Here is a 25893-nt window from a genome sequence, read left to right on the forward strand (position 1 = left end):
GACGCTCCCAGAAGGGAAAGGGTCAAGGGCTTCATTTAAATAAGGACATAGGAGAGACACCGTATTAGGCAGGATCACCACCCACGACAGAAAAGCTAATTAATTGTAATCAGTCTTAGCTCCAGGGTGCAGAGTGTGAATGCAGAAATACAGACATAGTTTACTGCTTGTTACTCAGCGAGGACTACAGAGACATGCCCTGCCGCCACCGCTGCCGCCAGCCACCGGGCGCCCGGGGCTATACTGTGGCCTGGGAGTCTTCTCCCGGATTCCGGTTGGTCCCGCTCTTCCGGAGGCCTTTCCAGGTGTAGCCCACGAAGGTGGGGCTGATGGGCAAGTAGCTGAAGCATCGGTACTTTTTGATAATGTTCATGCCGAAGGGCAAATCGTACGACTCCATGCCATCGAGCGTCTTGCTTCCTTTGCGTATGCCCTTCTTCCACTTCCGGATGCCTCGTTCCTCTGGAGTACCTGTCACACACACGCCCACACACGCACACACACACACACACACACACGCACGCACGCACGCACGCACGCACGCACGCACAGAACCAACGGAATGCTGAGTTCACTGGCAAAATGAAGGAGACCCCAGTCCCAAGAAAACCACCTCACTGCCCTCAAGTGGGTGCTCAGTCACAGCACCCTGACAGGACAGGGTCGAACTGCCCTGTGGCCTGCCAAGACGGTAACTCTTCATGGGAGCAGAAAGCCTCACCTTCCGTGGAGTGGTTGGTGGCTTTGAACCGCTGACCTAGTACACCTCACACTGAGACACGTTGGCACCTGAACCTGGGTGAGCAGCCTGATTGGGTGCCCATTGTTTAGGGAGCTCGTGATGTTCTTGCATCTAAGCTGTGCCTGTCCCACCCCACCCCCACCCCTCAACTGCTGCTTGCATAACGTGGCTGATTTATCCCCCATCCTCTATCTGATGCCAGAGCCGCCTCTCAATTCGTTCTGGCTACGGAGAGAAACAAGATGTTGCTCGTTGGTCCTCTTAAATCCGGCCCCTATCGAGGCTGTGGGCACATGAGTCATGGAGGACCAGACAAAGAGCAGGGTAAGGTGGCTTTCAACAGCCGTGGGAAGACTGGAGGGCAATGCCTTGCCATTAGAGCTCCCTCTTGAATTTGTTCTGGTTTTTAGTAGAATTTATTCTATTTCAAAAATCTTTTCTGATTTCTTCTCGGTTGAAATTTTTGTGTTTTTGTGTTTTGGAGGGCGGTGGGGTCACTGCTACTGGGTCCTTTTCTGTTTGTTTTTCTCCCCAGTCTTTGTTTTGTGTTTTTCTCTGCACAGGGAGGTCAGGACGGTCAGGATGGGTGGATCTATGAAAACAGTGACTGGACTAAAAAGTCCCTGAGGGCATGGAAGAGGAGGCGCGGGAAATGGAGAGCCCACAGTCCCCAGTGGGTACAAGGAGGAAGAAAATGTTCCAGAATGCACTGTGGTGACAGACACACAACATCCCTCGTACGACTGAACTACTGACAGGTATGCTAATTTTATCTCCATGAAACTCTTTAACCCCCCGCCCCACCAAAAACCAGACAAAAACCAGCACCCAGGCCGCCTTCTCTGTGGCTCACCCCTGGACTCCCGAGCAAGCTCCAGCCCGAAACTTTCGGGAAAGAGTTTGTTTCAAGCAATCCTTCAAGCCCAAGCATAAGCACTGTGCCTTCCAGGGGAACCGCTCATGGCCTGAAAGGCAGAGGTCAAGGCCAGTGCTTTTAACGGGTCCCTGCACTGTAGCCTCCTGTGGACTTGAGGGGGTGGGGGTGGCGCAGGGGGCCTCCCATCTCTGGGGCCCGGCAGGCACCCGGACACACCCCGTGGAGGCAGTGGTCTCACTGGCTGGGGAGCCTGCATGTGGGCTTGCAGAGGGCTAGGGGCGAGCCTCAGGGAAGAGTCCCTTAATGGATGGGGCAGGCTCGCCAAGAGGGAGGAATCCCTCAGGATGGCAGAGCGCAAAGGGTGCTTGAAGGAGCAGCTGGTCCCCGGTTCCGGCTCATAGCCGCCCTGTGTAACAACACAGGGAAACGCCCGCCCAGGCCTGTGCCCTCCTCACGGCTGTGGCTCGGCTGGCGCCCACTGTGGCACCCACTGGCCTGTCAATCATCTCATTGGGGGGCCTTCCTCTTTTTCCGTCCACCCTCTACTCTACACGCACAAGCACAGGATGGCCGCTGGCTCGGGGCTCAGGTGTGGAGGGCGGGCGGGCGGGCAGGGGGCCGAGGCCTCCCCACTGCCTCCTCCCAAGGCAGCCCAAGAAACGGACCTGTTTTCTTTGAATAGGGCCTTGGCATTGGGAAAGGGGCTGGTCAAACTCAACCACTTTTGAAGTCGCTTTTAAGCGGCGAATGCTTCTCACAGGTTCCTCCTTTCTGCTTGCCCCCCTTTCCTGGCAGTCAGGAAGGTGCTCCCTGGAGACCCGCCACCTACCTGGAATGGTGTTATCCAAAATGAAAGCCACGCAGCCTCCCACGAACATCGCCGTGGTGAGCAGAACGTTCAGCACCTGATCAATCCCCGTTATCCCTAGAGGCAGAGAAACCGGAGGGAAAGCGTCACAAGGCAGCGGCCGGCAGGCCCTCTCAGGGTCTCTATGAGGAATGGCCTTAACAATGACCCAGGGCCCAAGATAACCTAACAGGGTGGAAAACCAAAGCTCACTGCCACGGAGCCAGGTCTGACTCAAAGAGACCCCAGGGCAGAGCAGAACTGCCCCTGGGGGGTCCGAGGCTGTAACTCTTTACAGGAGAATAAAGCCTCCCCCGGAGCAGCTGGTAGATTTGAACTGCTGACCTCTTGGTGAGCAGCCCAGGACGCCTATACAATATCCTCTGGCCGCGCTCCGAGTGTTGGTGGTATATTAAAAAACTTCAGACTAAAAGACAGCCATTGTGAGGCTGCGAGGAAAGCGACGGGGAGTAAGGAAATAAAAGGGTTTGTGGCATATGCAATCACACCAAGGTTTTCCTTGTTCGGGGTAGTGTTTAGTTCCTTTTGATTAGGAGCAAACCGATGTTAAAAGGTGCTCCCATTCGCATGCGGTGTATTGAAATTGTACAAGCAGGAACGAGCAGGCATGCATCTGCAACTAGGAGCAGCCCTCGCGCTTTCCAGGTGCACCACGGCAGGCCGCCAGCTCTGCCGCTGCTCAGTACGGCACACCCGAGGCTGCTCCTTCTCTGGGGCCCCAGACACGAGGAAACAAGGGGAGGAGGGACCAAGGCTCACCGTCACACTCCTAGCTGGAGCCCCAATGGGAAAACATGAATTTCAAGACGTCACACATTTCAATACGGCGCCTGCCCCCGAGTCGATGCTGACTCACAGGCACCCCGTGGGACAGGGCAGAACTGCTCCGTGAGTTTCCGAGGCTCCGTAGCTGTTTACGGAGTAGAAAGTCTCGTCGATCTCCCCAGGAGCTCCAGGTGGTTTCAAACCGCCAACCCTGTGGACTGCAGCCCAAAGCATGACCACTGTGCTTCCAGGGCTCCAAAATATAGCACCACTTTGAAAAATGCAAAGGTGTTTTTGGTTGTTGTTGTTTTCAGAAAAGCATCCTCCCAAAGGAGATGGTTCTGGTAAGAGGCCTTCGTGCGCACAACAGGTCTGCACACCCGGCCGCTATGGAGACAAGCGCTCAGGGGTCCAGGTACACGGCAGCAGGGTGAGGCTCAAGTTCCTGAAGCCCTGGGCCCGGTCCAGGGAGGAAAGCAGAACCCTTTGAGAACCATGTGTTAACAACTCACCCTTGAACCTGAGGTCTGTTTTCCTTACCTGTGACGAGAGGGTTCTGTCTGAGGTAACTTGGAAGGACGAGTCCAAAGAAGATGGAGAATCCGAGCACAAAGAGGTTCCGGGAAGAATTTAAATCGATGAATTGCAAGTTGGAGAGTCCAACCGCTGTGATCATCCCTGCAGAGAAAGCACAAGGCCACAGGTCCCACCGTGTCCACCATCGTCAGACGCTCAAGTCCCTGAGGGCAGGGAAAGTGGCAGAGGCAGAAGACAGACAAGGAGCTGGAGGAGGGGTGCCTGGTTCCCAAGAAACAAATCCTTACCGAAGAGCGTGCAGAAGAGGGCGCCCAGCACAGGGTCAGGAAGGGACGCGAAGAGGGCGCTGAACTTTCCCACCATGCCCAGGGCCAGCATCAGGGCTGCTCCGTACTGTATCACCCGGCGACTGCCCACCTGTGAGACGCAAGCAGAGGTGGTGTCTGCAGGGCTGTCTTCCACACACAGTCCCACAGTCCTCAAAGACCAGCTCCCCAGGAAAGCCACGGTCCTCACACTTCCGTGAGGAAGTACTCAGGCACTGATACAGCGTCAGCCCCACCTTCCCCACATGTAAAATCAGACAGAGTCTCAAGACAGCAGGGGAGCCACTGCCCCTGCCCCCAACTCAGGGTAATTCCACCCAGAACAGGACCAGACCACCGTGATCCACAGGGTTTGCCTGGGTTGATTTTCCGAATTCGATCGCCAGGCCTTTCTTCCAAGTGCTACTGAAACCTGCTCATCATATGAGCAAAGGACTGAGCACGGAGGAGGCACACTGACTGGGAGTACAACCTCCTGCAAGGGTGGCCAGCACATGACCCATGAGCCACCAAAGCTGGGGCCGCGGGACACTCCCAGCTGGCGGCGGCCAGGCTCACCTCAAAATGAGCATTCTTCTCAGCGTGCAGTCAATCTCAACCACTCCAGCGATTCCAGATGACAAAGACTGCCCACCTTTCTTCGCTGCCCCCGTCCTCTCTGCTCACTTTGGGGGCAGCCCCAGGGCCCTGCCTCAGTTTCCCTGACTGGTCTCCTACGTAGACTTGCTCGTGAGCTTGAGACTCTGGGGTTTCCAAGGGTCCCACCCTTTGGTGCCCCCACTGGTGCCCTGGGGGCTGAGGGGAGCCTTTGGCATTTCAAATGGGGAATGTCAAAGGCTGCCTTTTCTCACCATCCACTAAGGACACCGTATCCCTGGCAGCTAAGTCAGACAAGGCCCGAGCCGGCTAGGGAAGCTCTCCGCCCTGCTATTAAGCCTTCGTGGCCTCTGCCCCAGGAGAGGGAGCCCAGAGCAGAGAGAACTCTCGGGTGGGAGGCACGAGGATCAAGTGTCAGCTCCATTCTAGCTGTGTGACCAGCACATGCCACGGAGCCTCTCTGGGCCCCAGGACCCTCATCTCCATGGCGAAATAACTGCATGGTCGTGCTGAGGACACGCGACAGGGTGTGCGAAACCATTCCATTGGTGCCTGGCAAGCACCTGCTGCCTCCCACCTGGCCTTGCTCTCCCTGCCCCCATGCCCCCCGGCCCTGGGCACCTTCAGCAGGAAACCCAGCCTAGCTTGACTCGCTACTGGCTGCACAGCCAGCCACCTTCCCATCGGCCCCCTGGCTCAGGCCGCCAAGGGGCTTGGTCAGTGCCCTATTTCCAGTTTGCTGGGATTTTCTTTTTTTTCTTAAATGCTTGTTTTAGTTTGTTGTTGAGAACATAGACAGCAACTCAAACAGTCCTGCATGGCCCCTACCACTCTGCAAGGCTGGTTACAGTCCACGTGACCTACCACTCTGCAAGGCTGGTTACAGTCCACGGCCCCTACCACTCTGCAAGGCTGGTTACAGTCCACGGCCCCTACCACGCTGCAAGGCTGGTTACGGTCTCGAGCGGTGCAGCCACTCTCCTCCCCCTCTTCTGGGGCCTTTCTGCTTAGGCGCATCGACAACCTGCCCCTAAGCTTCTTATCTGCCCTGGAGAGAGGCCATTGTCACTTTGACCCCACACAGATGGTCTGGGAAGAGCAGCACTCTGTTACCAGTTAAGTTACACTGTTGCTGGACTTGAAGATGGCAGAGGGCAATTCTGGGCCAAGTTCTCAAGACTATTTCAGGGCAGGCATTTTAGGGGTTCTTCCAGACCCTCTGGCTCTGAAAAGTCTGGAGTGTAAGACAATGGGAGCTTCTGTTCTGTTTTCCCCCCCCTCTTGATCAGGATTGTGCTGTAGTCTCTGATCCTACGGTTCAGGAGCGAGGGCTAAGCAGAGCACGTGGCTTTGTGTGGGACTCATCAGCCACACACGGGGTTCCTTCCCCACTTGTCCCAGGCAAACAGAGGCCAGTTGGACTGCCCCGGAGGCCTGCTTGCATTGCCCAGTGTTTGGAAGCCGATCGCTTCTTAGTCCACCTCAGTCTGGAAGCTCCACTGAAAAGCTGTTCGGCACCATGGCAACGCATAAGTCATCAATGACAAGCTGGCGTGCTGGGTGCATGTGAGGCGCCCTGGCTGGGAACAGCAAACCAGGGTCTCCTGTACAGAAGGGGAGAGGCTCAACCGCGAAAGCCCGTGACAACATTTTCACTCGTGACAGGTGCGATCGGTTATACACCGGGCAGGGGAAACTGGCCATTCCCGGGACGCTCTGGGGGCGGTGTGAGTGGGGCCTCTCCAGCAGGGACCTGCCATCAAGATGTACACATTTGGTACCCGGTTTCTTTTCACGTAGTTATAGAACCTGGCGGAGGGATTTCTCTTCCGAAAGCCTGTGCCTTTTCTTTGGAGATCTACGCCCCTAATTGTATAAAGACCATCCAGGTACACAAGCTCTCGGGGATCAGACCTCACTGGAGCAGGCTGTACTGCGTAATGCACAGGGCCAGTCGGCTGGCTGCATTTCTGCATTCGTCACCCGCCCGGCTAAGCGCACCCTGGGGCTTTAGACAACACAGGTACAAGTCTACTTGCTAGTAAGACATGTGATGATGGAAGCTGGGGGTGGGGCAGAGGGGCGAGGCTGGCAGGTAGGACTCGCCCCAGGCCCTAGCTGCCTCCTGAGTGACTCACACGGACTTGTTTGCTTCCGCTAGGTTTCCACGCCAGATGTCATCTGAGAGAGGGGTTCTAGCGCTAAGGTTGAGCACCTTGTTAATCTTTAAGCTAGGCCTGATGTTTCCTGCCGTGGGCGGAATCTCTAGAACATCTCTTCCCTGGAACACGGTCTTCTCGCTCTCTCTGCCCCTGCCGCACCAGCCCCCTTGCTGCGCTTCACTGTGCCAGGCTCGGCTCATATCGCGGGCAGTGCCTGGCTGCGCTTGTGGTTGTAGCGGACTGTCCACGCTTGGCACCGGCTGCCAGAAGGCATACTCTCTGAGGGCTAGGGCACCTTCCCCCCGTCACTCGCTCAATAGGCCAAGTGGTTGCAAAAGCAGGTAGGCTAGGGCGGCAGTGAATCGGCGTCTGGAAAGCACTTGGTTGGAGGAGAAAGACACACAGATGTGTGGGAACCTCCCTACCGTGCTGGCCAAAGAAGAGACCTCCAACCCTACTTCCTGACGTCCCGCAGCGGAAAACAGAGGGGGGGGCGGTGGAGGGGTTGACAAGAAGACACAGCCTCAGTGAGGCAGAGAACTTTCTTTCCTGTTAAAACTCACCAGGGTCCAACCAGCCACCACAAGGGAGGCCTGGGGCCCAACCCTTTCATGGGGGAAACCACCTACCTTGGTGATCCCCAGCACTCCGATGTTGGGGCTGGATGATGTGGACCCGTTCCCGGTGCCGAAGACGCCGTCGAGCACGCAGGAGACGCCCTCGACGAAAATGCCCCTGAATGGAAAGGACCGGGAGGGCAAGAGAAGGGTGCACTGAATGCGGGGTCCAGGCTGTCCGGCCCAGCGGCGTGGTCCAGGGAAAGCACACACTCTAACCTCACCTCAGGCCTCCTGAATTAGGGCCAGCACGTGGGCAGCATTCCCCCCATTGACCATGGGAACCCGCCAAAGAAATGATTCCAGCGCAGAGCCACCCTCTGTCTATAGGCTTTCTGAGGGTGTCCACCCATCTATCTTCATGGGAGCAGGCAGCATCATCGCTCTCCTGCGGAGCAGCTGCTGGGTTTGAACCGCCAACCTTGCCACCAGGATTCCTCTAAATTTTAGAGGGGCTTAAAAATCATTTCACATTAGGCAACAGATTTCCACCAGAAAACAGAGCCAGTCATTGGGACCTGCAGCCCAAGCGTTGGAATCGGCTGAAGGGTAATGGGTGGGTGGCGGGAGTGGGGGGTGGGTGTTAAGACAAACATGGGTGTCTCTCAAGATTGCAACCCACTGGTTTGATTCCTTTGTTATTCATATCTACTTTGATCAAAGAGGAAATGATTAATAAACGCACACATGCAAACATTTTCAGAATAATCAACATAAGGCTGGGAAAAATTTCATTCTTTTAACTCACCCCCCCACCCCTTTTATTTTTATGGGAACTTTTTGAAGCCCCCTTGTAGAAGGAGCTTAATTACATGCAAGAGAACGATGCAGAAATCAGGGCTCGGAGCTCCTTCCAGAACTGCTGGGAGCCACAGGAGGGAGACAACAGGAGTGCTGGGGAGCAGCCGCTGGCTGGGAGACTGGGGTGAGCTGGGCCCTTTCTCCTGTAGATTCCATGGGGTCCCAGCATCCACTCCCAGCATTCAGGAGCGAAGGACTTGGTGTGTGGAGAGTACCTTCCCCGCCCCCGGAGATCATGAACCCCTTGCCTGTGAAGAGACTGTGTAACACCTGGCCCTGGGAAAAGCTGGGAGAACCAAATGGGAGAGAGCCCCAGTGGGCCTAGGCAATCCGACTCCTGGCACCCTCGTGGGGGTCAGAGCAGAACTGCGCCCCCGCTCCGCCGGAGGTCTCAATGACTGGCCATCTGAAAGCCAACTGCCAGGCCTTCCTTGCACGGTGCCTCTGGGTGGCCCTGAACCCCCACACCTGTAGTCAACAGCTGAGAGTGCTCTCTGCACCAGGCAACAGAACCCCAAACCGAGGAGCGAGCTCGGCAGTCCTGGTTTTTATGAGTGAAGGTGCAGCGTGCGCTCCCGGGGGTGTCTTTCCACTACTTATTCTCAGGGAAGGAAGGCTGGGGACATGAGGCTAGAATCGGGAAGTGGCTTGTTCCAAAGTCAGACGGCCACTGGGTAGCCCTGGTGGCGCTCCATTGCTTCGTGCTGAACTGCTTACGAAGCTTCTTCTCCAAGAGGCAAAGAAGCACAGGGCAGAGTGAGGCGGCGCTGGGCTGCCGCGGCACTCCCTCCTTCTGGGACGTACCTGTTGATGGCGTGGATGGGTGGCGGCGGGGCGCAGGACAGGCGCGCACAGGCGTAGTAGTCGCCGATGGACTCGATGATGCTGGCCACCACTGCACTGAGCATGCCGATGACGCCCGCGGCGGAGACAGTGGGCAGGCCCCACTGGACTGAGAGGGGGAAAGGACACCACGTATGGTTACTTTGCACATGAGAGGGGCAAGCCGGCAGCTGGCCCCACCGGGGCCCTCAGATCGAAGCTCCCAGAAGTGCTCAACCAAACCAAACCCACTGCCAGCAAGTTGATGTCGACTCACAGCAACTCTGCCAGACAAGGCACAGTGGCCCCTGTGGAAGTCCGAGAGTACCGCTCTCATGGGAATAAAGCCCCGTCTTTCTCCCCGTGGAAGTGCTGTGCACGTTTAACTCGATGTTCCCAACACCTTGATAACCTGGGCTTAACTCAGCGTTCCCAACACCTTGATAACCTGGAAGAGCTACTAATGCCGATGAAGATGGCTGTAATGGAGGGTTAGCCTGCTCTTTTACTGCAAAAAAAGGAAAGAGATGGCCTGTGGGCTGCATGGGAAGGGCCCATGGCTGAGTTCGGCACAGCACAATGGGGCCCTTGTTCGTCTGTCCGTCCCCCCTGGGGGGGTGTGGAGCTCCATGAAACCCCGACAGAAGCGAGAGGCCAGGCTGGACAAGCATTCTCTAAGGCAAGCACACCTTTCTTCCTTCAAGAGCATCGCATTATGGGAAACAGAAGGGTTTCCCTTTGAGAAAGCAAAGACGGTCCGTCACTTTCCGTGGGATGTGCACGGACTAGTCACACAGAGGTCTCCCCTGCTTCACAGAGCAGACGCACTCGGTCCAGACCTCCAGGGTCATCAGCCCGCCTCTTCTGGAGGAGAGCTGGAGGGGCAAACTCGCACAGAGGAAAGCGGGCTGGTGTGAAGACAGTACCCTTTAGGACACTGTGCTTTCTGAGTTGAGGCTTCGTGCGGGTGCCCGGCTCCAGAGCCGCGGCTGCCAACATCCCATGACACTGCACATTTAGAGCCTTTGTTCTTGGACCCAACCTGACAAGTCTTCCCTTTCCCAGCTTTCCCTCCTCGCTCAAACGCGAGACTTCAAAAAGTTCATGGGGGGAAAAGAGAAAAAACAGCCCCCCCACCATCTTTTAAATCCATTTCTTCCACCAACTTTTTTGAAGCCCTCTTGCACGATGGCTAAACTGGGGGATGAACTGGTATCGTCCGAGGGAAGTGCGTGCTGAGCCCGCCAGCCACTGAGATGACAGTCCCTGGTAGAAGCAGCAAGCACGTGATGATGCCCTGGGTTCACCCAAACCACCTGGGGCTGGGCTCTCGGAAGTGGTCCACGTGAATCCTGCTGACACCTCACTGGGTGGGTGGGGGGGGGGGATCTTATTCCCGCCACCAGTTACCCAACACTCAAATTGCAATGTGAGCTCTATCTCCGGCCCATTTGTGCATATCGATTTACCCCTGACAGCTGGGACCAAAAATAAAAGAAAGATTATGGCTCCCCATTAAAAGATTATCCAGATGCCATCACGCTTGAGCAGTCGAGCTCCCTAATCTGCAGGACCTCCCACCTGAGCCTCGCCCTTTGGTGGCTCTGGTACTGTGCAGTCCGAGACTCGCCCTTCTAAGCGACCACCCACCAGCGCTGGGCACCAACGCTCACACCTGGCAAGGGACCCTTTGGCCCAGATTTCGTCCTGGCGAAGCCCCAGTCACCGGGCCACCGGACGGCAAAGTGGCTTAGTCTCGGTGCTAATCAATGGGCTCTGGGTAAGGAGTCCCTTTGGTCGGTCTAATCCTCTGCTGGGGAGGGAGACCTTTGGGAGACAGGCTGGGACAAAGAAGGCTTTTCAGGCTGCAAAGCGGCTGGCCAACTTCCATCCCCCCCAATACTCACATGGGTATGGGACCTTGAACCACGGGGCCACCAGAAGCACGCCTTGCCTGGCATCTGTGCGTGCGTAGAAGCCGTACTTGGTGCTGTCAGGAGGGAAGACATCTGTCACCGTGAAGATGAAGCAGAGCAGCCAGGCCACAAGGATGGCCAGGATTATCTGAAGAGATCAAGGGGAAAGGCTCGGTCAGGCCAGCTGGGCAAGTGGTCATCCTCCACCAAGCCACCCTCACTATGCCAAAAAAAAAAAAAAGCCCACACCACCAATTTGCAGACGGGCTGAGCCCTTCAGTGGAAACCCGTTTAAAGAGAGCCACTGCACACGGGCAGATGCATGCTAACCCTTCTGAAGTCTGGCCCCCGACTCATAACAGACACTATGTCCATTCTCACTGGGTCCCAGGCTCAACGTTCCCCTGCAGAAGTACTGTTCAGAGGATGAGCAATAACTACAGAGCCCAGCAGGCTGGCTCAGGTGGTTTTTGGTGCCCCACATGGACACGGTCCCTCCAGGAGGGAGGGGCTGCTCATAATCCTCCGTCCCATCATGCCCATCATGCCACACCGTGGATCAAAGGCAAGGTTATCGTCAGCTAAAGGGCACTCACGGGGAACATTTTGAAAAGCTGTAACTTGTACGCGGTCCATCCTTTCTTCGATTTGTAAATTGGGAGAGGGAACTTGACATTTCTGGCATATTGGGAAAACAGCAATACTAGGAAAATTGTCCTGAGGAGAGAAAGAAAATAAATGAGGTCAAAAGGCAGTGTATGTCCGGAGTTTTGAAATAAGTGTCTCGACGGCAAAAACCGCTACACGTGTTCAAGTCTCATTCACCGACAAAGCCGCTTATGGCCGTGTGGAATCCCGTCTTTGGGAAGATACTCTTCTTGAGGGTGCTAGAACCTCTTTACTGGCGTTCCGTGACACGGAACAAAATGGCAAGAAACTTGTCCTGGTTTGATTTTCCTAAACAGAGTGAAAAATCTCTAAGGCTGTGTTAAAAAGCTGATGCCTATGGTGAGGGACGAGACAGAGAGCTGGACACAATGTGCGGCGCCATCTAGGTAAGCACCGAGAACCAGCCAGGAAACCACAGGCCCACAGACACGATCTAAAATGCTTCCAGGGTTAGATTCCAGTGGTCACGTTATCTATGATTGATTTTCTACTCTTCCGATATTTCCTGATTTGCCCACAATGGGCAAATCTTACTTTTCAGAAAGGGAAGGCGCCCACACTGAAGAAAACTATGCCCAGTCGAACGGAGCCCTGGTGGTGCTGTGGGCTAAGCACAAGGGTTGTAAACCACAAGGTCGGCAGTTCACGCCCATCAGCCACTCCTGGGGAGGAAGAGGAAGCTGGCTGCTCCGAGAAAGACCGACCATCTTGGAAACCCTCCGCAGGCTGCCAGGAGTCAGAATGGGCTCTACGGCAGCAGAGGGTTGTTATATGTGCAGCGGGATCCAGTATTAATCATAATATTCCCAAGAGGTGTGTGTCCGTGGCAACCCGTGAGCTTGGATCTTCTCCCACGCCGTCTCAAGTCTTACGGAGGAACTTTAAGGGTCATCCGCAGAGCTTGAAACCCAAGATCACACGGCCAACAGGTCCCAGAGGAGGAGGGGGGTGGGCTCGGGATCTCCCTTTAGAGCTTAAACTCTTACAGCTCTAGCGCACAGGTCATAAAGAGGGGATGCCGGGACAGGGGCCCTGTCCTGAGCCTCACACCCTGCCTGAGTGCTACACGGGGTGGCGGGGCAGTCATGGCCACCGCCACCTCCTGACCCACCTGGTGCCCTGGCTGGCTGGCAGGCTTGTAACTGCTTCCAGCCCCAGGGTGGATTTCCTAGTCACCACATAAGGGAGGTGCACAACCACGTGTTTAACCATCCACGTGGACTCCCCTTCCCTAAGACCCAGGTGGCAGCAAGAGTGGGTTCTTGGGCAAAGCTCAGCTTAATTGCCCCCTTGGCGCAGTTCCAATCACTGAGAAGGGATTATCTAGACCCACTGACAGCAGGCTCAAGCATAACTTTGCTGCCACGTGCCCAATGACGCACAGACGCAAGAGCAGACACGTGAGTGCCACAGGCCAGCTGACCACTGAGGACCCCATAGCCCCTGATGCCCAGCCACTGGGCCAGGACTAGGGTCAGCGGGTGGAAATATCCACAGTGCCCAATTGCTTTCCCGCCTCAGGAATAGTGAAATGTCTCAAGAAATATCAGGGTATCAAAACTTAAGACTTTCATAAAATTTTCATGCTTAAAATAAATAAAAAGGCTATTTACCTCAAAGGAACACCATAAGACACACACACCCCCAGTCCCTGTCGTTACTTGTTATTATTTCAAGCAGCACTGAGACCGAGATACCACCACCCTTGCATGGCAATGTTCATTTTCAACATGCTTAAAAAGGGTGGGCCGATGACCACCTAGGAAAGGCAAAACAGAAGACCCCAAGGCCACAGGGACTCCGGGAGAGGGCAGGCGGGTGATGGTGACGGCGCACAGGCAATGTGGAGGGAAGTGAAATCATTGTGCTTGGATGCTGCATGGAGGACACGTGGCATTAGTCATTTGTCCAAACCTAGGGGAGACCTGGACACACACTATGGTCTTCGGCTAACAGCAACACATCAAGATTGGTCCGTCAATTGTAACAAATACGCCACACTCGGGCAGGATGTTAGTACCACGGACACGACAGGGTCCCTCGGAGCAGAAGCCAGCGGAGAGGCACCTAGGCACAACTGCCTATTTGCAGTCCTTTGCTAAATCTTTACTTAGACTATGGCCTTGGGTCACTACTCTCCTGACACCATTCAAGAAGTTTTAATTAATGAAGGTCTTTATAATTTAGAGTCACTATCTCTGTTGTACAATTTGTTGTATAAGCATTTTCCCAAGTTTGTAATTTCGTTTTTGGTGCTTTTTACTATGTGTTTTAAAAGCTTGAGTAAATCTTAATTCTTTTCTGTTCAATATCTGCTTTGAGAGGTCTTCCCTGACGAATGATTAAATAATTTGGAAGCTTTCTTCTAGTGCAGTCTTATTTTCTATACTTGTCTTTAATTCAACCAGATTTAAGGTAGGAATCTGCCCTTACCCAAATATCTATTTTTTCCTATACAATTCTTCCAATACCGATTCCCAGGACCTGTCTGTCCTAAGTCCACGGTGTCACTGATTACTAAGCTGTGTGTGTTTAATCCCTATAACGCCAGGTTACCACTCCCTTCCGGAGGATCTTTCTGGTATTGATCCGCTACCGTATTTGCTTGTCCTCGGCATCAGCCAGCACCCGGAGAACACAGTTAAGTGACGCTGATGATCTGAGCACGCTTCTCTCTGTCCTCAATTCTAGGAGGCCTGGTGTCATTCTTTCACCACTTACGCAGGATGCGTTTTAAAACTTCATTCAGGAAAGAGCCTTCTTTCTCACATGAGTAAAAGTCTACACCACGGATACGGGTTGAACTTGATCAAATGAGCCTGCCCCCACCTTTTGCAAGAGCACATGATGTTTACGTAGGCTCTAGAAGGCGGTCACAATATTTGCCAAGAGAAACAAAAGATCAATAAGGAGTCCAGGAGGTTGGTGGGGGGGGGGGGCATGAGAAAACGGCTTAATGTTTTTGTTCATTTCCTAATTACAATTTTAATTTCACAAGATATGGCATCAAATTCTCTTTATGATCAAGGCTGGTTCACTTGCCTTCCTCTCCAGACAAAGAGAATTATAGTATATTAGCCAATGGAAAAACAGTACTTATCAGCTGTTAACAGATCTGGTAGAGAAGGTGAAAGGCATTTGCATTACAGCTGAAAGTCTATGCAATTTGGCTTGCCAAAGGGTATGGTTTGCAGTGGGAGCCCCAACTCCATTCCGTGTCTTGCCATAAATCCAGGCCCCACGGAGCTCACTCTGGGGGCACAGCGTGTTTGACAGCAGGTGACGATGACTCCCCCAGCCGACCCAGGAAAAGGGCAGGCTCACCCTCCAGGGCTTGCCTGGGCCCACCTCTATGGAAACTGGGGTCCCCAATCCACATGGACACCCCAAAATGAAGTGGTCAGAAGGCGCTACCCACTTTTCTCAACTGCAATCGTGTACATATCCCGATCACAGTCCCATCCCGTCCCCGGATCCTACCTGCGGCAGCCACGAGCCGCTTTGCTGGGAATCAGGATTTTGTGACAGATTTCCCTTGTTTTCTACGCTCTGTCAGGAGCAAGTGGGCCACGGGGCCTTGGAGAGCATTCCTGCCCTGTGCTGAGCGTCTCCCCCTCTGCGTGACTTGCCTTTGTCTTGGTGAAGACTTCATTAGGGGGTCTCTACAAACTTCGAATTTGGGACTTTTTTCCCCTTAAAACAAATTAAAGACATTATCAAAAACTAAGAAAAAATGTGAAGTGGGCAATTCACTACGAAGGGGAGTCGAAACGTTCAAGGAAAAAATGGAATGAAAACATCAGGGACTTCTTCCATAAACATTTTGAAGCCCCCTCATACAGTCGAACAAAAATGAGTTCAGCAGGAGAAATGAAATCCTAACTCATGACTGGGCAATGTCGCCAGCAATACTGCATGATTTCGGTAAAATGAGCACTGTACTCAAAAAGGAGGTCAATAAAATCTAACCTAACTCTGGAGAGGATGCTAGAAAGTAAATGTATTACATGGATGGGGGGTGGGGGGGGGACGGACAGCAGCAGACTGATGAAGGGACTATTCACAAAGGCGTAGGGATAAGCAATCTCCCTGCAGTTAGCAAGAGTCAATCAACACCAGCACTGCAAACTCATGCTCAAAGGGAGGGAGCAACTACCAGACCTAAACGGTAGCTGCCCGGATGGACAGGGCTGCCTGTTTGAAGAGAAAGAGGGACTTAACCAGAAGAAATACCCTGCCCCCAGGCAAGGCGGGGCAAGAAGAGTGGACACGGATGGGGCAGAAAGGGTCTTGTAAGAGAGCGGGGATGTAGTGATCAGAAAACAATACATAAATAATGTCTCATGCTAACACCTAAGAACCCTGGTGGCATAGTGGTTACAGGTTGGGCTGGGATCCGCATGGTTGGTAGATTTAAACCCCAAACCACCAGCAGCTCCGAGAGGACTGGGCTTTCTACTTCCATAAACAGTTACAGGCTCAGAAACCCACAGGGGGTCTCGGTGAGTCAGCCTGGACTCAATGGCAGGGAGAAGAACAAAAGCCAACACGGGGACCCTGGTGGCGCTGTGGTTACACATGCACGTAACACCAGGTTAGCAGTGGAAACCTTCGGTCCTCCTGGCAGAAGATGGGGCTTTCTACTCAGATGAAGGGTCAGTCTCGGAAACCCACAGGGGCAGTTCTACCCTGTCCTAGAGGGTCGCTTGAATCAGAATTGAGTGCACGTCCCTCAGCCCATGGCCTGCACCATATGGTGTCTTTAAGCTTCCCATTCCCGGATGTTCCCTGGCCTATTGGCCTTTGTGATGATTGGTGCTCGGTGGCAGGCAGCCACCATGCTCATTGGACACCTCCGCCAAGCATCCAAGTGCACCTCATTTGCATGCGGACTTGTTTGAGGACTGATGCCTGCCATTTCTTCCATATTGTAGCTGCGTGATTATTGGATACTACCCGTTACACTTTATTAGCATATGACGTAATGTTACCCGCCCACCATTGGGTATTTAAGCCTCTGCCTTCTGCTCAGTAAACAAGGCTTGATCAGACTCCTGTCTTGCCTCCATTTCTCACGTCTCTTGCCCCTCTTCATTCCCAGTCCCTTTTCCAGGTATCCACGTTGTTTGATGACCTGCAGGACGGGTCAGAGGGCAGTGAGTTTTTTTGAAAAAGCAAACAAATCAATGCATCTTTCAGAAAACCGTCGCTGTGGTTCTAACTAAGAAAAACGTATCAAGAAAAGTCACCAGGGACTTACGGTGGCCGTATCCCGACAATCCTCTCAACTTTTGTCATTCTTGGATCCCTGGAAAAACCATATGGGTATACTTGGAGGACCCGTAGCAGACTTCCCCAAACCACGTCCTAAAGGACATTCTTCTCAGATACGTTCATAGATAAGGCACCCAAAAAACAAATGCTACTAGATACAAAGGCCTCGTTCTGGGCAGACGTACATTTTAAAAGGCTGTGAGGAGTATTAAAGAAAAGATGTTAAAGGTAAGACCTCTTACTCCCCTCGGTTCAACGGGAACTTCTACCAGTTCAGAAGGAAAACGCCGGCCCACAGTTCTCCCTTTTGCCATTCCCTTCTCGCTCGTGTTCTACAACAAGTTAAACAACGCCGTTCTCTCTCCCTGAAGTTCTAATGCACTTATTTGATCAATTGGGCCCAAGGCTTTTGGGAGCAGGGCTAGAAGTCTTTGATAATGTTCTTGACTTTTCCATTGTTGTGGTTTACTACACCCCCCCCCCCATAATCCCCCTTCTCATACTCATACCACACCTCCTCAGCACCCATTTACCTTGTAGCAGGTGTGACAAGCACAAACGGTTGTTCCCAGTACAAAGGAAGAGCCCTTGGAAACTCAGAAACATGAGAGCGAAGATGAATCATCTCAATCGAAGGAGTTAACAAATCAAGCTGAGGAAACCTCCCTGAAAAGTGAGGGAACAGAAGACAAAGATGGAAAACGGAAACAGAGAGGATGGAGCTAGGAGATTCAACACCTTAGAAACTCTAAGAAGAAAGGAGGCGTGAAAGAAGGTACCCACACACACAAAGATTGTGTGTGTGTGTGAGAGAGAGAGACTATTCTGAATGCCTGGCTTTCCACAAAGAGACCCTGAATACCTCATCAGAAATACAAACAGACCCTGGGGTGGAGGGGAGGTATTGGGAGACCTTTCAGACATCAAAACTCGAGAAGACTTAGAAGGTTCCAGATGTCTAGTACATGTCTCGGGAGCTGCAGGACAGGAGGAAGCCACGGGACCTCGTGGATTCCGACTCCTAACGACCCCAGGGCAGAGATACGAGGACTCCACGGGGTCCCGGGTTGTAAATCTGGACGGTTCTCGCATGGAGCAGCTAGTGGCCTCTAACGGCGAGCCTGGTTGGCGGCCCAATGGTCACCTGGCTGCATCCCAGGGCTCGTTTCAAAGGGGTGACACAGCTAAGCATTTTACAGCACGAAGGGCCAGCTGGAGAGAGCTGAGAGATTAAGAAGATGGACATTATTCAGAAAGAGGTGGCTTGAGGGTGAGGTTTGACAAGGGCAGTGCCGATGCCCAGGAGTGGAGGAGGGAAGAGATTCAGGATTTTTTCTGGAGGAACAAGGGCATGGGCAGAGCCTAGAGCACCTCCAGGGCTTCCGGCTTAAGGAACTGCGTGTAGGGTCATACCACCCACTGAAGGATGAAACAGGAGACGGGGAGGGGAAGCTGCTTAGAAAGCAGGGGGAGGAGTGGGGAAGCTTGGGGCGGTTCCCCTTGGAAGATTGAAAAGGCCCTGGGAACTGCAGGTAGGGAAAGAAGGTCCTTGGGGTGATGTCTCCGAGGATGGACTAGGGAGTGTAGGCTAGGCTCCGGATTTCACTGCAGGAGCCATGAACATAGGTGTTTGCTGGATGGAATGAGATCTCCCAGGGACAGGGAACGTGACGTGGAGGGAAGGAGGCCACTGATTAAGCTCTGAGGAGCCTCAATGTTTAGAAGCGCATTTCTCAACCTGCGGGTCTGGACCTCTTTGGGGGTTGAATGACCCTTTCACAGGGGTCGCCTAAGACCATCGGAAAACATCTTTCCGATGGTCTTAGGAACCAAGACACCGATCCTCTATCCGTCTCCAGGCAGGTCCACCCACATGTAGATATGCCCACCTACGAGTACCCGGCGTGAAGACTGTTCCCCATGCTACACCATGCTTCAAGACAAAATTGCATTTATTTGTCATTAGAAATAAATATTTCACAATATATGACATATTATTTGTGATTAATCACTATGCTTTAATGATGTTCAATTTGCAACAATGAAAATACATCCTGCCTATCATATTTACGTGATGATTCATAACAGTAGCAAAATGAGTTATGAAGTAGCAACGAAAACATAATATCATGGCTGGGGGGGTCACCACCACCTGAGGAACTGTATGAAAGGGTTCGGCATAAGGAAGGAGGAGAACCACTGGTTTAGAGGGATCTTTGGGAAAGCCACTCCTTCTGTTTTGGTTTTTGTTTTTAATTATTTAATCCGGAGGCAGGGAGTATAGGCTTGACGCCGAAGCATGTTTTCTCTTCCATCTTGATTAGCTTTGGCAATAGTTCATCTCCATCGGGTCTTTACTGAATGACTAGCTTTTGAATTCAGCGTCTCTGTCTGCTCCCTATTTTCTGTGTTTTCGTTCATTCTTGCTCATGGCTTTCATTACACTCATGTTGATCCATTTAGTTCACATTTTTCTAACACTGGGAGCTCCATTCTCCAAGGACTCTGCAGAGGAACGTTTCTCGCAAAGAACTGGCCGTTCTCTAAGTATAATTAGCACTGTGGCTGTCTTCATTTCGGGATGAACAACTGAAGCTCCATTACCTCTCACAGAGCTATTTCCAACCCTGCTCTTAGCTCCCATGCAGTTTCATCCTTTTGTTACTGGCTTCTAATTTAGGGCACCGTGGAAAGCCTACTTTTCTCCTGTTTCAAATGTGTGGCCTTTCACTGACTCAACAGTCTTGATGCCATCTATGCGGCCGGGCTGGTGTGGGGAAATGTTGTTTCCTTTAAATCAGTTTTTGGTGACATGCATGGCTAATTTTCACGTACCTTACCTTCATTTGTAACGATGCATGAGCTACCATTATGCTATGCCAACCCCCAAACCAAGCCACTGCCTATGGTCAATTCAGACTCAAAACCCCACATAGGGTGTCCAAGGTGCTCTGTGTAGGAGCAGACAGTCTCAATTTTATTTTATTTTTTTGACAGCCTCAACTTTCTATCTTGGAGTGGCTGGTGGTTCGGAACTGCCGACTTTGTAGTTAGCTGTCCAATGCTTACCCCATAGCTCCTTTGACTATATTATACTTTGTTTACCAGGATCTAGTACAGAGAGGCAGGATTGAGTACCACTGGTTAAGCTCCAATCAGATCAAGTGGGTTTCGAAACCCATCTCAGACACTTGCTGGCTGTAGGTGCCTTCAAATTTCTTTCGGTGTTCAGTGAGAATAGCAATCGTATCAACCTTAATTTATAGTGTATACGCTGAGTGTTACATACAGTAAAGGACTCAATAAATACCACCATCATTAATTAATTACAGAGTAAACCTACTCCTCATTTATTGACCATCTTGTTATCTGACATGTCACATTTTGGAAATAAGCAAAAACCCACTCTCTGACTATGTGGGACATTGATGAGGCCTATCCGGCAGTAACAGAGACTAAGGTATGAGGTGAGGGTATTGATAGGGTGTATGAAGTTAGCTGGGCCACGGTTCTGAGTTGCTTGGCAGTTTTATAACTTAGTGGTTATGTAATGATGTAGTCATCTTCCATTTTGTGTTTTGACACGGTCACCCTCCATTTCTGCATAAACATCTCAGTCTCTGGAACCTAACTGTGTCAGTAAGTGAGGAGTTGGGACAGACTACAGTGCCAAACAGGAACAACTAGAAACCCACCTAGATTATTATTTGTTTGGGATATTTTACTAATTCAAAAGTAATTTATTTTAAAAATCCAAGAACCTTAGGACCACTTTCCCATGATGTGATCCAAAAAGTCAGTCAGTGGTGCCAACCTCTTAGCCTGCTCCAAAAGTTTGAAGCCTGACCGTCTCCCCCCTTATGTGTCACCGCCTGGCATGTCCCAACCTCTAGGTCTCAAATCCTACACCTGGTCATGACGCAAACAGGCTGGCTGAAAAAAGAAACCAAAATCTCCTGACGCCAGCGTGAGAACATTCACAGTCGCTGTCCTGCAGTGGTGGGAAGAGGGGCCGGTTTTTACTGTCGGGCCCAGTGAAAATCACACAGGCAGAGTGTGTTCTAAGTCGAATCACTTCTGAGAGCCTCTTAGACATGGAGGAGCAGCAGACACGACTGACTGCAGAGGCAGATGCACTGACAAGCGCAGATGCGCCGAGGATCAGTGGTCCTTTGAAGTTGAAATAAATAAGCAGAGAAGAACATTCCACTAGAGTCACCCCAGAATTTGGACTTCTCGTCCCCTGAGCTGTGAGAAAACAAATGCCTGGGCAGGAAAGTCATCCACGTGTGGGTTCCCCATTAGTGGAGCGCTAGGTAATTCAGGTATCACTTCCCCTTTCTGCCTGCCCAATTTTTGTCTCAGAACAAACAGTTCTCTTGCGTCTCGTGATTCTAAAAAACGAAGAACGGTTCCCACTGAATGAATGAACGAACGAACGAATGGCATTTGCATTTCCTATCTGATTTCCTCCGGCAGGGTCTAGTGATAAGACAGTAAGAATCGTGAAACACCAGAAAGCCAACACTCACAGCATGGCGATGCCCCAGTGCTTGCCGGCTCGCTCTCCGGCTGCCTGGAAACCCGAGAGGCCGATGAGGGCTACCGTGGGCGTGATGGTCAGCGGCCCGATATACTTCAGCAGAGCCCCGGGGAGGCCGAGGAAGCCGATGACCACTTCTATCAACGAGGACATGATGATGGCTCCTTGGATCTGGAACAAAAGATGGCAGCCCAGGTGGGAGGGAGGGTAAGCTGCTTGTACGCCAAACACTTTCAAGGATCACCCACAGGCACAGCGGACAACGCTGCAAAGCGGCACGCTCTTCCACCAACGAGACACAGCTGGCGAGGCCCTGGGACCCACCCCTCGAGAGACTTCAGGAAGGACCTTCAGGAAGGACGACGGAGGCCTGGCCACGGGAGATGTCTATTGTATCACAAAAATCGGCCCTGACCACACAGCCTACTTGCCTCTTCCTCTGACAGAAATGATCCCAAGAAGACAGGCAATTCCCAATTTTTAAAGAAAACAAGCCCTTTGGAAGCCGCCCTAGAGAAACACTGGTGCTCAGGGATTCTTGGTGTGAAAGGCATGAGCTCCTGCAGGGCCTGAGAGGGAACAGACGTGACCGACAAGACCCCTTGCCCTCCTTGTACATTTTGAATGCTCCTTGTACATTTTGGAAGACGTGGGTGCGCCCAAAATTCATGTCTAGGGCGGTAGCCACACCCTCTACAGACAGGTCAACGCCGTGTCCCGAGTGAACAATTCTGCTGCCAGCTGAGAGCGAGCCTCTGTCGCTCCTTCCCTGGGACACATGCGCACCAAACCCAACCCACTGCCATCAAGTCCAGGCTGACTCGTGGTGACGCTACAGGACAGGGCAGAAGAGCTCCTATGAGTTTCCAGACTGGACCTCTTTTCAGGAGTAGAAAACCTCTCTCCTCTCTCTCCGGAGGTTTCCAACAGAGACCCTTGCAGCTCGCAGCCTAAGCGCTGTGCTGCAGGGCTCCCAAGCCCGGGCTAATCGAGGGGGAGGTGGTGAGCAGACAGGTCCCAGGGGAGCACAGGAGGAAAGGAAAGGTGGGGCAGCCTATGAGCTGGCTGCACGAAGTGTTTCTCCATAACTGAGTGTTAGGAGCGTGAGTGGAGGCAGGAGGAGCTGCAGGAGCCCGGCGAGGAGGGCTGCCGCCAGGTTGCGTGCAAGGCAGTGGTGCATAAGCAAGCGGAGAAGGCCGGGTAAGAGGCGGAGCGGTCCTGGGAAGCGGCCACCAGCAGCAGCACGGAGCTCGCGCTTACCTCTCGGATGCGGGGGTACCAGATGTGCTCGGTGTGCAGCAGTTCTGCAGTTCCGTTGACAACGGACACATCTTGAAAACAAAAGCAAAGACAGCAAAATTGTTCCTGGGGCGACGCTTCTGCATTGCAGGACACGTCCACTTTGCCCTTTACATCAGACTCTCCTCCCGGTTTTCCGTCTATGTCTAGAGGTACCCGTCTCCGAGGTGCAAGTTACAGCAGCAGGCACGGGCTGCGAAGCCAGCCGTGCCGGACGCTAAGCTTAGCCCAATGTCGTGCCCGACATCCAGAGCTCCCCCCGGAACTGCCTGGCGTGATGATGCCCGCTCCTCTCGCACCAGCCTGACACGCACGCCAGAGAACCAAACCGAGCCCCACCTCGGCGAGCTGCTACCTCAGGTGCCTGAGATAGAGCTGGGCTGCCTGGCTGAGGTTTCTAAAAACCTGGGGAAGACCAAAGGGCTTGTTCCAGTTCCTGAATCAAGCACCTGGTCACCGAGTCCCTCCTGGGAAGGAAATGGAGCCTGGGAAACCTTGCTCCTAGAACCCCCAACACGCCATGGTATTTTCAAGAGTACCACAGGGTGGACTCGTTGCTCCCCTCAAAGCCCCTGTCTTTCCCTGCCCGTTCTGGGTTACTTAAGAACTTTTGCAATCACTAAGCAGGGGAGCCGGGTCGGGCGGATGAAAACCATTGGCAGGACACCAGAGAAGCCAGCTCCTTAAAAAGCAGAGGTGTTTCAGGGAGGGGATGCTGACGCAGCAGAGACCATGATGGCTGATGGCTCATAAAACTCCCCTGGAAGAAAGAGGCAGGGAAATAGCACGACTATGCTCCTATTCCGTTCCCTTACTTGCCAATTCCATGAGCTTAGAGAAAGTGAGGTCCTTTCTGGACCTATCTGCTCTAGGGCTAGGGGTGCCCCAGTGGCGAGGGATGAACAGTCCTCAGGCGGGAGAGCTCTAAGACCGCGTGTGGGTGGTGTGCACCTGTGCCTCATTCCAGAAAGGGTTTAGCGCTGCTGCCGACAGCAGCAGGTCCAGGCCTCCCTTGCGTCCAAGGACCCCCAATGCATATGTGGAAATAACTGCAGTTACCTGTGGTGTTACATTTCCATTTATCTAAAGACAGGATGGCTCGAGCAGGGGCCAGAAATGCAAAAGCACTGGCCTGAAACAGGGGTAACCTAAAAGAAACGAGACCAAAACCATGATCACAGCGTCGGCGACGACCGAGGCAGTTCACTATCGACAGCTTAACAGTCTTTTCCACACAGAGGAGCGCAGGCAGGCCCCCCTGGGGAGGAGCCCCCCTGCAGAGATCGCCTGCGTCCGCCGGCTCCAAGGCCTCCCCTTGCCTCTTCTCCCTGTGGCCAGTGCTGGCACCCCCACAACCAGCCCCTGCCGCCACCTTCCCTTTCCTCTTGAGGAAGGGTGATGCCAGGCATTCGGAGTGCCCCTCTTCGCTGCGGGGCTTGGGAGCCCCTTATTGAACACCACAGGGCATATCACCTGTTTTACCACCCTCCTCCTTCCCTCTTTGAAATCCTTACTGGTTATCACAGGAAAACAAACAAACATGCACACATACATAGATCCATCTTGCCCCATTTGCTGTGGAAAAATCTGTCCTCATCAGAGAATAAACATCCATTGAGGAAAAAAAAGAAAGTTACAGTGACAGGAGATAAAACAAACGCGTCCCTTGATTATAAAACAAAACAAACTCCAAGGTATTTATACTTTTCTAAAGTAGAAGGGCCCACAAAGTTTACAGATGCTGCTGTGATCTCCTACCAACATCCTCAGACTACATGCAGAGGTGAAGTTCAAATACCAGTGCTCCGGTTGTGCTAAGGTGACTTTATGGGCTAGCATGTGAGCCAACCATTATCTTTAAGGTAGTTCCTGAAGTACGATATAAAACTTCCCCTTTCTGTTTGCAGGGTTGGGTGCTCCCAAACATCCAGATAGCCTTGCAGCCTTGCCAGTGTCCCAGGGACAGGAACCTGGCAACCTCCCCTCTGAGCTCCTTAAGTGAAGCCAGAACTAGACTGAAGGACATCAGGCCACATCTCTGGTCCAGCATCTGCCATATTCTGAGACAGACATGGGCCAGGCATCTTTGCTGCACACGGTCTCCTGGCCACCCTCAGCTTGCAATGGGACCAATCGGGAGTGGACAGAATGCTGGCTCTCTGCACACAGAGGTAGGCGCACGCTGCAAGCCAGATGCACTGCGGACAGCTACTGACAAGGGCAGACCCTTTACCAACCAACCGTCCTCTTAGAATGATCTGCCACGGGAGGTGCCATTGTAAGCAAATGGGCAGGTGACCTGAGGTGGCATGGACAGTCAAGGGAACCACTAATGGACAACAGTGCCTTCAACACAATCTCCAAGAAGGTGCCGGGAGGGTCATTGGCCGTCAGTCTAATGCCTAGGCATGGAACCCAGCTCAACGGCCCACATGGTTTCTGGGTTATTATTTGGGGATTTCCCGAGACAGGGTAGGGCAATCCTGTTTGCCTATGGAGATCTCTTCTTCAGGTGCCAAGACTCAGCGGATGTGGAGAAAGGGAAAGCCTGCTCTGGGTTCCCTGCCTCCCAGATCTAGGCCTGAACTGGACCCTGACCTTGGCCCCAGGAGTTTTATTGTGTTGGTCAGCTCACTTACGGGCCAGGCATGAACCTGCTAGAAAGAAACCCACTCACTTCCAAGGAGCCGAAGCCCTGGGCTCTCTCCCATCCTGTCCCCATCAGGCCCCCCCAGGGGATATGGGAGAGCGGCCCGTTTCCATTCAGCCTTGCACAGCCATCTGCCGCACCCTGAAGCCCTCCAGCCCCTCCTGAGGTCTCCCTGCCCATGGGGGCATGATGGAAACATTCTCAAGGAGAGGTGGGACAAGCATGTGCGACCACCGTTAAGTGGGGACCTACCAGAGAAAGCAAGGGAGGGGACACAGCATGTGAGAACGTGCCTCTTCTAGACCTTCCCATGATGAAGCCGCCGGCCCTGCGGCTCCACCAGCACAGTGCTCCCATCTGCAGCTCCACCAGCACAGTGCTCCCATCTGCAGCTCCACCAGCACAGTGCTCCCATCTGCAGCTCCACC

The 25893-nt window shown here is 52.9% G+C and overlaps 1 protein-coding gene across 2 annotated transcripts in view; it reads right to left on the bottom strand.

Moving 5' to 3' along the window:
• Positions 1 to 14: 14 nt before the first annotated feature.
• SLC23A2 (solute carrier family 23 member 2) overlaps positions 15 to 25893 on the bottom strand; it is a 105077-nt gene continuing 79198 nt past the window's right edge. For both annotated transcript variants that reach the window (XM_004697851.3, XM_045295437.1), the window contains exons 6-16: positions 23875 to 23963; positions 22777 to 22847; positions 21506 to 21687; positions 11627 to 11747; positions 11022 to 11178; positions 9097 to 9244; positions 7504 to 7609; positions 4077 to 4206; positions 3793 to 3930; positions 2449 to 2544; positions 15 to 471 (exon numbers count right to left, since the gene is read on the bottom strand). In XM_004697851.3, coding sequence (XP_004697908.1) covers positions 239 to 471; positions 2449 to 2544; positions 3793 to 3930; positions 4077 to 4206; positions 7504 to 7609; positions 9097 to 9244; positions 11022 to 11178; positions 11627 to 11747; positions 21506 to 21687; positions 22777 to 22847; positions 23875 to 23963 — 1471 coding nt within the window. In that variant the 3' untranslated portion in view covers positions 15 to 238. The remainder of the gene's footprint in view (positions 472 to 2448; positions 2545 to 3792; positions 3931 to 4076; positions 4207 to 7503; positions 7610 to 9096; positions 9245 to 11021; positions 11179 to 11626; positions 11748 to 21505; positions 21688 to 22776; positions 22848 to 23874; positions 23964 to 25893) is intronic.

Source organism: Echinops telfairi, unplaced genomic scaffold (assembly GCF_000313985.2).
Source record: "Echinops telfairi isolate 266 unplaced genomic scaffold, ASM31398v2 ScPeMD7_5592;HRSCAF=6446, whole genome shotgun sequence".
Classification (NCBI taxonomy): Eukaryota; Metazoa; Chordata; class Mammalia; order Afrosoricida; family Tenrecidae; genus Echinops; species Echinops telfairi.